The sequence below is a fragment of the Lissotriton helveticus genome, chromosome 7, assembly GCF_964261635.1.
Source record: "Lissotriton helveticus chromosome 7, aLisHel1.1, whole genome shotgun sequence".
NCBI classification, from domain to species: domain Eukaryota; kingdom Metazoa; phylum Chordata; class Amphibia; order Caudata; family Salamandridae; genus Lissotriton; species Lissotriton helveticus.
This window is the reverse complement of record NC_136068.1, coordinates 780,164,016-780,178,819: the sequence shown is the minus strand read 5'-3', so window position 1 is coordinate 780,178,819 and position 14,804 is coordinate 780,164,016. Positions and strand designations below refer to the sequence as shown.

At 40.5% G+C, this 14,804-nt stretch overlaps 1 protein-coding gene across 1 annotated transcript in view; it reads left to right on the top strand.

The window, feature by feature from the left end:
• LOC144767042 (protein bicaudal C homolog 1-A-like) overlaps nucleotides 1-14,804 on the top strand; it is a 195,406-nt gene that overhangs the window by 3,368 nt on the left and 177,234 nt on the right. The window contains exon 2 of the mRNA XM_078650679.1: nucleotides 6,174-6,243. Coding sequence (XP_078506805.1) covers nucleotides 6,177-6,243 — 67 coding nt within the window. The 5' untranslated portion in view covers nucleotides 6,174-6,176. The remainder of the gene's footprint in view (nucleotides 1-6,173; nucleotides 6,244-14,804) is intronic.

Sequence of the window (14,804 nt, the reverse complement as noted above, 5' to 3'; positions counted from 1 at the left end):
TCACATGAGCAGGCTTCTCCACTCACCGGATCCATCTTAAAATATCGATGTTAAGAATATCGATGAAAAAAATATCGATGTAAAATATTGATAACAAAAATATCGACTCCCTATACATAAACAGGTAAGTACAATAATATAGACATAAGAATATTGATGTAAAAAATATAGAAGTAAAAAATATCGACTTAAAAAAACGTACATACCTTAAATGAAATTAATTAAATAATATTAATATTATTAACAAAATAAATCAAATGTAATATATTTTAACTAATTCTAACAAATAAACTTAATTGAATAAATTTAAACTAACAAAAGTGTACATATACATATATTTACTTAAATATATTTTATTAACCATTATCTTTATTTAATTTATTAACTTTTTAAATTATATAAAAATAAAATATACACATATATAAATAATTTATAATTAAATAAAATATTCTATATTTATTTAACACATTAAACTAATAAAAAATGAATAAAATATACATTTAATAACAAAATAAACACAATAGTAGTGAAAACGTTGGATTGTGAGGGGATGAAAATTACTATTCCCACTCCAGTAAGTGCAACAGTAGGGAAATCGCTGGATAGCGGAGGGGTAAAAATCACTATTTCCACTCCAGTGAGTGCAACAGTAGGGAAAGCGCTGGATAGCGGAGGGGTAAAAATTACTATTCCCACTCCAGTGAGTGCAACAGTAGGGAAAGCGCTGGATAGTGGAGGGGTAAAAATGACTATTCTCACTCCAGTGAGTGCAACAGGAGGGAAAGTGCTGGATCCCACAACAATAAAAAACAAAACCATCAATATTTTTATTACATTTAATTTCCAATATTAACATAATTAATATATAAATTAATATATATTATTATTAACAAAGATAATAAAAAAATCAATCATTAATTACACATTAATTAACACTACAACATCCACAACACACACCTAAAATGAATTACACAATTACAATTAATAATTACTTATTAATTAATGGGAATTAATTCAAAAATATTTAAAAATGAATCAATAAAAAATTAATTGCTTACCACCCTTCACACCATTTACACATATAAACAGCACAACGCACACCCAAAATGAATTAAACAATTAACATAATTAATTGAGTAATTGAAATTAATTAACAACTAACTATCAATTATTAATTAATCAATTAACATTAATTATTCAATACATTTCATATCATTAAATTATGTCCCACCCTATTCCCCTATAAACACACAACCCGCTACAGAACTAAAAACACAAAATTCTATTTAAAAAAAAAAAAATAATGAAAAATGAAATTAAATTAAATGAAAAAGGAACTTGCTAAAGCGCACTGTGGCCAAGCGGCTTCCTGGCGCTGAGAACTAGTGCCTGACTCTACAGAGCATCCGAGAGGGCTAACAATGGAAGGCCTGGGCAAAAAGAAATGTTTTCAGGGCTTTGCGAAAAGAGGAGTAGGTGAGAATAGAACGAATAGAGAGGGGAAGACTATTCCAGAACTGGGGGGCAAGAACCGAGAAACGGGTACCCCCTGTTCGGGATTTGCGGAAACGGGGGACTTGGAGAAGAGAGAGAGATGAAGAACGGAGGGTGCGAGCCGGGGTGTAGGGAGTGATTAAAGAAGCAATAAAAAGGGGGGCAGAATGGGTATAAGCCCGGAAGACTAAACAGGCCAATTTAAAAAAAGATCTAAAGTGCACAGGGAGCCAGTGGAGAGACTTGAGTACAGGCGTGATGTGGGAGGATTTGGGAAGGTGGAAAATGAGACGGGCTGCCTGGTTCTGAATGGCCTGGAGCCGTCGAGTTTCGAAAGCCGGTATGCCCACGTAGAGGCCATTCCCATAGTCAAGGCGGGAAGTGATAAGGGCCATGACTATGGATTTAAGGGCGTCCGTGGAGAAGTACCGGGATATTTTTCGGATGAGACGGAGGGATAGGAAACAGGAGGAAACGACGGAGCTAACTTGGGCATGCATGGTAAGGTTGTTACTGACCTTGATGCCCAAGGTGCGAACAGAAGAAACCGGTAAAGGGGGGGAACCAAAGGAAGGGGGCCAATGAGTCGGGGACCAAGGGTTAGAGGGACCACCCGTGAGGACAAGCTCCGTCTTATCCGGATTGAGCTTAAGATGGTTAATGCTCATCCATTCCGAGATAAAGACTAAAGTGGAGCTGAGAAAGAGAGGGGGGAATCTGGAGAGGTGGAGAGATCAAAGACGAGCTGGAGGTCGTCCGCGTAATTGTACACGGAGACCCCCTGCTTGCGGAGAGAAAGAATGAGAGGATAGATATAGAGGTTGAAGAGAAGGGGGGAAAGAGAAGAACCTTGGGGGACCCCGCACACAACTGGGTGGCGGGGGGCGGAGAAGCCTGAAAGATGGACGGCCTGTGACCTGCCTTGAAGGAAGGACGCCAGCCAGGAGAGTGCTGCTCCCCTGATGCCGGCTGCGCTGACACGGTCGAGAAGAATGGCATGGTCGACCGTGTCAAACGCAGCCGACAAGTTGAGAAGCACCAAGGCTTGGGGAAGGTTAGAGTCCGCTTTCCCCTTGAGTTCGTCCAGAACAGCGGTGATCACGGTCTCCGTAGAGTGGCCCGGACGGAAGCCCGCCTGATGGGGGGCCAAGAGGCGATTTTCCTCGATATACGAGGACAGGCAAGATGTTACGTGACTTTCCAAAATCTTCCCCAAGTAAGGAGGAAGAGAGATAGGCCTGAAATTGGTGGGGAAAGAGGGATCCAGGCCTGGTTTTTTAATGATAGGGAGAACCATAGCGGTTTTAAAAGAAACAGGGACAGAACCGAGAGCCAACGAAGTGTTGAGCAAAGTAAGGGGGGGGGGGCGGGGCAGCTGGTAAAAAGAGTTTTGAGGATCCGGGCCGGGGCACAATCGGCCGGAGAGCCGGACGTGACTTTAGAGAGCAAGTGGAGGAATCTGTCAGTGGAAATAGAAGGAAAGTGATCCAGAGAGGAAGACGGCGGGGAAAGGGGAGGAGTAGCGCGGGGTTGGCAGACTGCGGGGATGTTAGCTTTAATATTGGCAATCTTGTCAATGAAGTAATCATTAAGTGCAAAACAGAAAGATTGAGTGGGGGCAGGACTAGTGCTCGTGCGATCGGAGGTGGCAAGTTGTTGAACAAGGGAGAAAATTTCGCGAGATTTATTTACAGAAAGGGCAACTTTCTCCGTGAAATAGTTTGTTTTGGCCAACAGGATTGCTTTCTTACAGCTGTTGAGCATACGTTTGTATTTAGCACGAAGCAGAGGGCAATAATCTCGTCTCCAGTGGCGTTCCGAGCGCCTGAGATTGAGTTTAAGGTCTTTAAGCTCACTCGTAAACCATCTATGTGCGTCATGTGGACGGACGGATTTGACTTTCTTAAGTGGAGCGACCTGATCACAAGAGGAAGAGAGCCAAATATTGATGGCATTAGCTTGAGATTCGAGGGAGAGGTCCGTCAAGTCAGGCGCTGAGGAGGTCAGGGAAGACGAAAGAAGAGTGAGGTCCATCTGGTTCCAGCTACGGGCTAACATGTTCTTGAGTAGGGGGGGGTTTAACGGGAGAGGCAGAAAAAATGCTAAAGGAAATGGTAAAGTGATCCGACCAAATGCACGGAGAAATAAATGGGGGGGAAACTTCGCGGCGCAATGACCAAATTTGGTCCAAAGTGTGGCCCTTGACATGGGTGGGGGTAGCGATGTGAGACATGAAATTTAAGGACTGAAGGGTGGCAGAAAAATCTTTAGATGAGGAATTTTCTCTAGGGTCATCAGGCCAGTAATTAAAATCTCCGAGTAGGATGACTGACGAGTTATTAACCGCCAGAGTGGCCAGCAGGTCCTGCAAGGAAGCTACAAACTGAGGCATGGGTAGGGGAGGGCGATATATAAGAACAAAAGTAATAGGATCTGCGATATGAACTACAATAAATAATAATTTAAATCTATATAATTAAATTACTTCCCACCCTATTCCCCTATAAACACACAAACCGCTACGGAACTAAAAACACAAAATTAAACTTCAAATAAATTAATAACTAGTAACATTTTAAAATATATAATAAAATGACAAACAATTCTCATTAAAAACACTAAAATACATAACATTATTAATAATTCGATATTTTTGTCAACTATATTTTTGTAAACGATATTTAAGACGTCGATATTTTTTAAATCGATATTACTTACCTGTCAGTCGATATTCTTGTCAACAATATTTTTGCTGTCGATATTTCATCTCCATGATATTTTTGCGGCGATATTTATGTCCCTTGATATTTCTATGTCGATAATTCAGCTCTGCACCCCACTCATCATATGAGTGGCAGATCCTCCAAGAAATCGTCAACCCCATCTACGAGGCTTGTTGTCAACCTCCCATGGGCACCCTCTTGATGTCCCAAAACACCAAATGTAAGGTGTTCATATCTCGGATGGACAAGGAACTTGGTACCCTGGGAGACAGTCTGATAAGGGACAGGTTGCGCTCATGTCTATATGCCTTTTACCCGACACCTCTAATTCTGAGGGTTCTCCAGAAGGTCAAGGATGCACATCTTACATCTTGGTGGCCTCGATCTGGCCTCACCAGGTCTGGTATTTGAATTTTCTTCACCTTCTATAAATATGCAAAGTCTGCTTCCCCCAACAGCGTCAATACACTGTCCTCTGAGCGAGTAAGTGAGTTCCACTACTTACCCCCACTGCCCAGTCTGAGGCTATCATTTTTGAGTAGTAGACGTTTTGTCACATAAATCTCTTCTCAAAGAACATGAAAGTTATGCCTACTCCAAGAACATTTCCAGGAAATCCTCCAATAAGGCTCAGGCTGTGGCTACGGCAGTGGCCATCTACAGACATGTGTCTGTCAGATATTTATAGGTGCTATTACAAGTACTGAACGTGAACGCACTGTGCACTGAGTATAAGTCAGACTCCCAATGTTTTACCACAATGAACAATTTAAACTTGAATATCAACAAATGTAATTTACTTTAGTCAAGCACTTATGTTCACTTGGTTATACCATTGCCAATACTTTCAATGATACATCTTAAATTAAATAAAAAAATTCACTTCAATGAAATACATGATTATTTCTCATACATAGAATCATTCATTATTTGACATAGTTCTCGATTGACTGTATTCTTGTAACTTTCACATGAATGCCCAATGCATTTCAGGATGTAGTAGTCCCTTCCTCAGGGGCCAATCTACAAAAACAAACAGTTTAATCAATGACTCTTCGTCATACATATAGATACTTCCTAAGAACCATCACCCAGTTGTTACCTTTACCAAAGATGACTGCAAAATGATTTACCAAACTCGGTGCATGACAAACTTTTGCAACTGTAGGTGATGTTTGTTGATACCGTGTAGTGTGAATATGTATACATTATTCCCCAAAACACCTGTGGTGACGGTGACTTCCCAAAACTGAAAGTTTTCATATAATGCTACTTACCTTGTACTCTTTATCAGATATCTATGCCACATGCTTTTTGTCATCAGTATGTTTTAAGGCTTACCACCGTTGCAAAGCTAAATTTAACCAAGAGGTTCTGTGGAACCGTTTCACTTAGGCTTGAGTGGCCTATACTGCCTTATTCTACTCTTCTCTCTCTCTCATTTGTAGTGAAATGTGCTTACAAGTTAAGGATAGGAAAAAGCAAGGACCTTTATTATGCAAAAGTTATTCCCTTCAAAGATTCTCTCGCCAAAGCTGTCTTATCTCTAAGTAAACCCTCGCTGAGTGGTGTCTTTATTGAACTAAAGGCAACTGGTGAATGCGTGCATACATATATGTAAAGGGCATGCCTAATGTAACGATGTATTTGTCTTTGTGCAGTGTTGACACAAAAGGGGTCTTTATTAAACAGCTACTGAAGCATGTTCCATTACTACCAACAGGCGCAAGGGGATGGCCAGAACTTGATCATGGGGAAAAGCTTAAAGATTAAATGTAATGGAATGACTCTTAGGGTAACTTTATTCTTTTATTTTACTAAAGTAATATTATCACACTTCCTAGGTACACTGACTTACAACCAATAATAGCTCATTTAAATGCATCCTTAAAAAATAGATGAATCTCACATCAGAAACCATTGGATATGAACATTTCTTTGCATCATTTTGTACAGGTCATGGATGAAACCAACACAGACATAAAATGGCCTTCAAAACTGAAAATTGGTGCAAAATCTAAGAAAGGTAAATCCTATTTTTCAATGTTATATAATGTTGACAGCTTCTAGTGTGAGGGTCTCAGAGTGACTTAGATCATGATTAAAAATACTTGTAGACTTAAGAACATGTAAGCAACAGAAATGCTATCTACATACACATACATCGCCAGCAGCAGTAGAGAACGATTGTGTTTGCTAATATATATGATTCTGGTGCATATCATACTTTGTTGTTTAAAGCTGTCAGGTGCTTTGTGAGGCTGTTTTTGCAGTAGTGACAATGTAGTTTGCTTACATACTAGGATTGACTCCAGAAACTGTCCAAATAAATATTATAAATGAAAATATTTTGTATGCAAAAAAGATTTGAATGCCGGAAAAGGAATACGGAGAACATATTACATGGAGTAGGTGTGCTAAAAGAAGGATCTAATCGTTTTTTTATTTTCTTTGTCGCATAGGTGAGAACATTTTGTTACATTATTTTAACTGCTGTTTTATGAGCTCACATGACATCTTTAGTTTGTTGGCTAGATAGGTTGTATGATTTTGTTACAGAGCTTTCTATATGATCCAGGAGAATGCTGAGAATATTAATGTAGGTCTTCTCTAATGTAGATGCTGCTAGAGTTTGTGTTCAGTTCATATGTCTGCTAGTGGCTTGGAGGATATTCATTAATGGGGACAATCTTGATTTGATCACATCATTTCCATACTCTATGGATGAATCATAGTCTCCGTACTGTCTTTGGAGTGTAGGACATGTTCGCAAGAGGAGTAGGAGATAGTTTGCTGCTTCCATGTCTTATATAACATTACTGAAAGTATTAATAGAGCAATAAATCTAAATTATTTTGCTTGGTCTGCAGTTTGTATATGTGATCAAGGTTCCTAAACACTTAGAAAGAAAATAATGGCTGTTTATTTACTTTAAAAAATATATTTATTCACATATAAAGCACTACTATCAACCTGTAGCATTGTGGTGCTACGATGAGAGATACAAAGCAAAAAAAGTGAAACTGAAGCAAAACAGAGATATTGCTTAACAAAATGAAAACATAGCACCTCGGGTATGAGGCGGACTTGTGGCCTGAAGAAGCTCCAATGGAAAGCTGTTACAAATTGTGGAACCAAGAAAGCTGCAAAATGTATCTCCTGCTTGGGCACAACACAGTTGATGAATCACAAACTGTTTCGGTTGTGGGTTAGTCAATGAATGATGTTTAGTCTTTGAGTGGCTCTGATTAAGGTTGAGTTTGAGGTTGTGCTTGGCCATCCTGCTTTGAATATTTAAAGGCCCTGAATATGAGATGTATGTTTATTTTTTCATTTGCAAATAGAATTTTCTCAATCATATATATCTGAACCTCGTTGAACTATCACAGTGAGATCAGCTTGGGGTGCTCCCAGAGGTTCCATTTGCAGGTTGGAGGGTAGAGAGCCCTAAAAAGGCGTGAAGGAAACCACCTGGTGAATTGGAGGCTAAGCATTTTCATTCAGGTACATGCTGGATTAAAACTTTTAGAACAAGTCTTCGAAAGCTATGGCAAGTCCCATCCTGAAGCCTAGGAGCAAGGGTCTGAAGAAGCACCTCAAATATATTGATGTTTGCTGGCAGACCTAAGAGCACTGTCAAAAATATTTAACTTACCTTGAATGAGACTTTTTACAGGCAGACCTAGTTATCAGAAGAGGACTTCTAGTCCTGGCAAATCCATCAAACTTATGTAAGGACAGAAACATGTTGACTATTGTTGACAGATAGAAAAGATCATAATCAACCAACTTCATCCTTGTTTTTTCATCTTGTGGGAGTGGGGACAGTAATAAATAAACCCCCCACTACATAATTTTCTCCAAAGGTTCTTTGAGAGTGTGTAATAGAGTAGGGTAGTAGGCATGCATAGTCTATCACAGCTCTTCTAGGCAGGTAGAAGAACCGGAACTAGGCATTTTGAGGACTTGTGTTCAAAACAACGAGTGACCCGATGATGAAGCATGCCACGTTGTGTCGGTGAAGGCACTTCTCCTTTTAAATGAAAGACAGACACAAGAACTACTAATGTGTTTTATGTAAAATAACCACTTCTCCTCAGGGATCTCACTCTCAAAGTTTTGTAGCATAACTAGAGTGTCTAGCCCTTTTTTGCCCTTTAAAATATATTTTTCTCCTATTCTCATTCATTTCGAATATAGTAAAATTTTCCGTAACATGATCCCTATGGCCAATATAATATATTAGTACCCCTTATCTCTCAATAGCACCTCTCTCACATACATTTAATTTGTTTTAAAGCACTGGTAAAGGCAGGATTTACTAAAAATAATGTATATCTACTCAAACTAGCCCTTTTTAGCAACAACCCCTGGAGGTCAGTGTCCCCTCCCAAGTTCAGGACCCAGTGCGGATGCACCAGTCGCACTGCCCCAAAGCCAGCCCTGTGTACGAAAGTTCTACCAGGGGCATAGCTTCATGGGTGTTTTTGGGGTGTTACACCTCCTAGAAAAAAATAATTCTGGTAAATAGTTAGGTACAGATGTTTTCAGTCGAGTTTGGTGAGGTGTTGGATTTCACCAGGACTTTTTACACACACAGACAAAAGCACACATATATTCTCTCTATTTATCTCTCGGTTTCGAAAGTCTTCAAAAATGTTGGTTATTTTACAAAATATTGTGATTTCTCTCACTTAGTACCCCTACCAATCCACATTTCTCTCCCATTTCACTGCCTTTTAAGCCCCTCTCATGCATCCAGCCTGTGGTATAATGTATTATAATATTATATCGCTGGAAAAACTGAAGCTCACACCCGCTCCCATCTTACTGACCAAGCTATGCTCCTGAGTTCGACCCTACATCTCAATTTACACATGGAAAAGGAATGGAAGTGGAAATATGGGACACTAAGGTCGTCAGAAGCATATTTTGGTGTTGAGTTATGACCCTAGTTGCAGTACAAGGAAACAAACTACTGTGGTGAAACAAATACCTTATGTACACTGGTCTCAGGCAGTGAGGGCACATGATTTCAGTTCTGTGACCCTGATGTTTATTTATAATGCAGTGAAAGAAATAATGCAAATAATCCTAGGTGCTAGGATTACTCTACCATTCATCCTATTTTCCTCTGTCACTAAGGGTGGAAGGAAGGCTGCTAATTCAGTGTGACTGAGTTAGTGCTGCAAAAATTGTGCCCATCACCCCGGCAAAACAGTTTTGCCATAGGTGATCTTATTGACAACCGCAGAGGATGCCCGCAAAAAGGAACAGACACAAATCGACTTCGGTTCTCAAGCAGGAAAATCGAATTGTAAAACCATCTTTAAAGTATCCCTTATGGTGGAAAGTCCAACTTGTTCTATAAAATACATCTTTAATACTGATACAGCTGCTCCTGCAGCAAGAGGAGTAGTAGAAAAAAATCTCACCTATGGAAAAGAAAGTGTTTTCAATCTTTAAATCCCACCCCAAGCTGGACCCAAATGCGGGAGAGCCGTGCTCCATTTAGTCAAAACCGAATGAGGATCTAAAAAAAACGGAGTTGGAAGAAAATCGCTAACTGAATGATTACAAACAAGGGGCACCAAAAACTGCATTTCAAAGAAGGAGTAGATCTCCCACAAAGCTCAGAACAGTTACAAAGTCGACCCCTGTGGTATTGACGACATATTTTTCAATCAGCTTCCCTAATGGGGGCCCTTCATATGTAACCCGCCGCGGTCCGTGCAGGTAAGAGCGCTGGGGGGAGGGAGGATTTCGACAGACGGTGACGAGGGAAAATTAAATAAATAATCAATTTTCCCTTGTCATCGTCTGTCAACATTTTGCAAAATTCTGAAAGCCTGCAACGTAGAGGTATTGATGCCTGTCCAGTGTTGGAAGAGAGGGGTGAATTGAAAGCAAGCATGAATCGATGCCAGGGGAGTTAACGGGGTTGGAGACTGTAGCGGTGATTTGATGGGGGATGCACAGGGGCTGCAAGTACATCTCAGACAAATAGTAAATGGGTAGCATACAGGGAATCTACATTAAGCTCTGACCAAAATGCACCTGGTGAAATGCAGAGATGAAATTGGTTGTCTGCCGTTCTAAATAGTGCATGTGTGACCAGTCGCCCTCTGTTGCCCTATAACCAGCAATGAGTTAAAGGTTGTCTTCTGGAACACACTGAGAGTAAAGAATAGTTGGGAGAAACTACATTTCCTAAGCTCCCTAAAAGGAGATGTGATTGGTCTCCAGGAGACATGGTGTGACAGGAAATTTAAATGTGACAATTATTTTATACCTGACTGTAAAGCTAGGCCCTCTAGGAGGGAACCCGCTAAGGGGGAGTAGCATTTCTCCTGTCCAAAGAGTCAAGTGGAAGTATAACTGCAACAGAGTTTCCTTTGATTTATTCATGGCAGTAACTTTGTTCCATCCTGGTGGGGAGCAGGGTGTATTACCAATCTTATTAGTAAATGCTTATATCCCGCCAGATGCATCTTATGATGCTCTTTATGTATAAGGTTTTTTCTTCTATCAAAAAACATATGGACAGGGATCAGATTCCCCTTGTGATTTTGGTAGGGGATCTAATTTGTGAAATATCTCATTACGTTTTGTACTGTTTTCGGGACGTGGAAAAAGAGGAGTCTCTACGAATCTCCCCAATTGCTTTCCCCAAAAAGTTAAGAACTGATAAGCAAGAGTCGCTTCTACTTGATCAATGGAAAAGCAATGATTATATTATTGCAAATAGAACACTACCCTCAGACTCCCCCACCAATACACATGTAAACCTTCAAGTGCAGGTGCAATCTTAGATTATGTGGTGATTGGCTGCTCTTCTTTTTATTTACTGGGGGATATAAAGGTAGTGGATTCCCCCATTAGTAATCATAGTTTGCGGATTTTGTCCCTGGGCTTAAGTATGTCCCTTACTTGTTCCTGGAGATTTGATGGGTCCTCCTCCAAATTTGACAAAAAAACATGAAGGGCACTGTGGGACTATAGGAGAATCCCTGAATTAAAGGACAAAGTAGAAACCACACTTGAAAATCTAGATTTCTTGGTGGGTGCTGAACTCAAACGCTTTTCCAATTTCATGAAACAGCTATTAGTAAGGGTTAATCGAAAATCAACTGCGAGTATCTTTAAGCCCACCTCGCTTCCGGATTGTTCTGCTGAATAGAGAAATACATTTCCTAGTCAGGAAACAATACACGGTATATTTGCCTGACAAGGAATCTATGGTTTCACTATTAAAGAGATGAAGGATTAGGCTTAGGGCCCATCTAAAAAGAGAGGAGTGTGATTGGCTATGGGTAGATCTGAGAGAGGCAGCAGTTAAGGGACAGATGAGGTCGTTTTGGACTTTAGTAGCAGAAGGTTGTGGGTCAAGAGCTAGAACCCTTCTCTTGGCCATTGAGGAGGCTAGCTGGATTGATTATATAACTAACCTGTATACTGCAAATGAAGAGGAGGGTGAATGAGACAATCTAGAAATGGGTACACAGACTCATGACCCCCCTTCAGTTACAGAAATTGCACTGGCTATTCAAAGGGATGTGTACCTCTGCTGCAATCGGGCCAGATGAAGTCCCAATTTCTGCTATAAAACAAGAACCATTTCTCTGGAGAAAATATTGTACCTGGTTTTTGAAAACTGCTAGTAGAGTTCCTCCTTCCTGGACAGGAAGTATTATAGTCCCGCTATTTAAGAAGAGAGGTTGAAAATTGCCTGGGAACTGCCAACAGATAGCTCTTCTAGATGCAGTGGGCAAAGTTTTTACAAAACACATACTGACTCAGATAAGTGAGTGGGCAGAAGCTAATAATATAATACCTATGGAGCAAACTGGGTACCTGAGAAATCATGGAACAGGGGACAATATAGCAGCTGATTAATGAGAAATATGTATCGGTAAGAGGATGATTGACCTTTGCAGCCTTTATAGATTTCTCCACAGCATTTGATAATGTGCATCGAGTTCTGCTGTGGAGCTTACTCATAAGACTGGGTATACTAGGCACCCTGTTAGAATTAGTTATTGCACTACACTCTTTTATCTGGTGTAGAGTACTTCTAGGTGGTGATCGGACCTTTCTGAGAAAATACCAACTCAAAATTCTTTAAAACAAGGGTACTTCCTAGCCCTGATACTCTTTTCGTTATATATCTCGGATCTCCCAGTTTGTCTATCACGGAGTGAGGATATAGCGCTGTCTATCGGCGGTAAAGCAATAACCTGTCTACTATACGCATATGATACCATAATCTTGGACCTTACCCCTAAAGGCCTAAATTATCGTTTGCAGGCTTCACAACAATTTATTGATACCCATCACTTAAAGATGAATACTTTGAAAAGTAAAATCATGTGCTTCCATAGCAAGAAGAAACTCAAATACACTAATTGCTCCTGGTCTTTGGGCTCCCAAAAGTTAGAATTAGTAAACTCCTATATGTTTCGGGGGAAGATAATATGTGGCAATCTTAGTGATAAGGCCCATATTGAGAGAGGATTGGGTGCCCTTTATAGGGCAACTGGTAGAAGACATTTCTCTTACCTTCTCGAGGTTTATCTCGTGAAAATCTCTGTCTCACTAGTTTATGGTGTGGAGAAGATTGAAGTAGCCAAATGAGGCTTCCTAAATATGGTGGATGGGTGAATATTAAGAAATATCTCTACTGTTAACCTAGCGACTTCAGCGGCTGCCTTATGTTTGGAATTGGTTTTAAGTGCTTATATTTAGGGCCTGGTGGGGGTGGGGGGGTATGCTGTGTTGCCTGCCTAGCAAGGAGCGATGAAGACTCACTAAGGTCACTTATGAAGAAAGAAATTCTAAAAGTGAAAAAAAGGTGAAACGGCCTTTACAACACAGGCTGAGCCACACATACCGTTTCCCTGCAAGCGGAACCACGCTTGCTTAACCACGTATATACCTTAACCACGCGTGTGCGTGGTTCAGGCAGTGTGCAGTCTAGATGCTGGGATGGGCGGACACAGGAAGAAGACAGATCGGGGGAGGACGTGATCAGGTAAGTGGGGCTGGGGCCAAGTTTCAGGGGGGGAGGGGAGGAGTTTTTAAGGATTTGGGTAGTTTTTAGGGTTCAAGTGATATTTGGGGTCGTTTTTAAGGCTCGGAGTGTCAGGGTAGTTTTCAGGGCTGGGGGTGGAAAGCCAGGGTTGGCTTTATGGCTCAGGGGAGGTTGGGGTATTCTTTAGGGCTCGGGGGTGTCAGAGTAGTTTTTAGGGCTCTGGGATCGGGGTCGTTTTTAGGGCCCGGGGGAGTTGAGCTAGTTTTTAGGGCTCAGGGGGGTTTGGGGTAGATTTTAGGGCTCAGTGGGGTTGGGGTACATTTTAGGGTTCAGGGGGAGTCGGGTATAGTTTTTAGGGCTCAGGTGGGTGGTTCAAGTTAATTTGTAGGGGTCGGGCTAGTTTTTAGGGCTCAGGGCGGAGGGGCTGGAGTGTGATCTTTACCACACATAATCCTTTACCATGTCTTTATCATGAAATTGCGTGGTAAAGGCATTCGTAGTAAAGGCATGCATGGTAAAGAAATGCATTGCTCAGAGCATACGTTGTTTGGGCAGCGTTATACAGGCACGCATGGTCTAGCCATCCGTGCCTCTGTCATACAACAATAAAAAAGATAAGTCATCAGTTTATAGATATTTTCTCTTTGCTGTTGATCAGTTATAATTAGATCTCAGACTTGTCTTTACTCTAACAGTGCCATCATTAAAAGCTAGACTAAAACAGGCCACGTAGGTGCTAAGCTTTCACTTGGACAGGGATGCGTGCCTTAAAAAAGGGGTTTTCAGCATGTAACTGACTCCATCACAACAAATAGAGCACAACCATACATTGGTTGGAATTTGCCTCATGGGTTGAGACGCTTTTCGATATTGCTGAGGTTGGGTATGATCCTGCATTATCTTATAATGGCCAAATGGTATGGAACGTCCTTTAAATGTAATTTATGCCATAACGGGATCCAAGACCTGAACCATATTCTCTTTGTCTGTCCAGTGCTTTTATTATATCATCGAACATAGTTGAGCCCATTTGCCAGCATTTATCTATATGATTAGTTTCAGAAGCACTACAGTCACTTTATGCGCCTTCTAATGAAATGTTTTGTTATAGAATTTTTAACTTTTGTAAGTGTTTTCTAAATCTATCCTGATTATATATGTGCAGTTATCTATTCGATCAGTCTTGGAAGCACTATAATCACTTTATGTGCCTAGTAAAGAAACTTTTGTTTTATATAATTTTAGTACTGATCATGTACCTGCAGTTATTTTTACGATCCGTCTTAGAAGCCCATTAGTCCCTTTATGCGTGAATGTATATTAATTTTATTTTCATTATAGTATGATAGAGTTATGTGGATTGGCGCTTCTATGCATATGATGTGTACTATGAGTATATGTATATCTCCTAAAGTGTTTTATGTGGATCTCTTCGGAGTGCCATAGCATAAATTAAAGTAAACTTGAAACTTGAGCCAGGTCCCAATCCGAACAAGTGTTCCACCTCCACAATCTAAAACCTCAGACAGCCAGGACAAGGACAGCTTTGCAGCTAT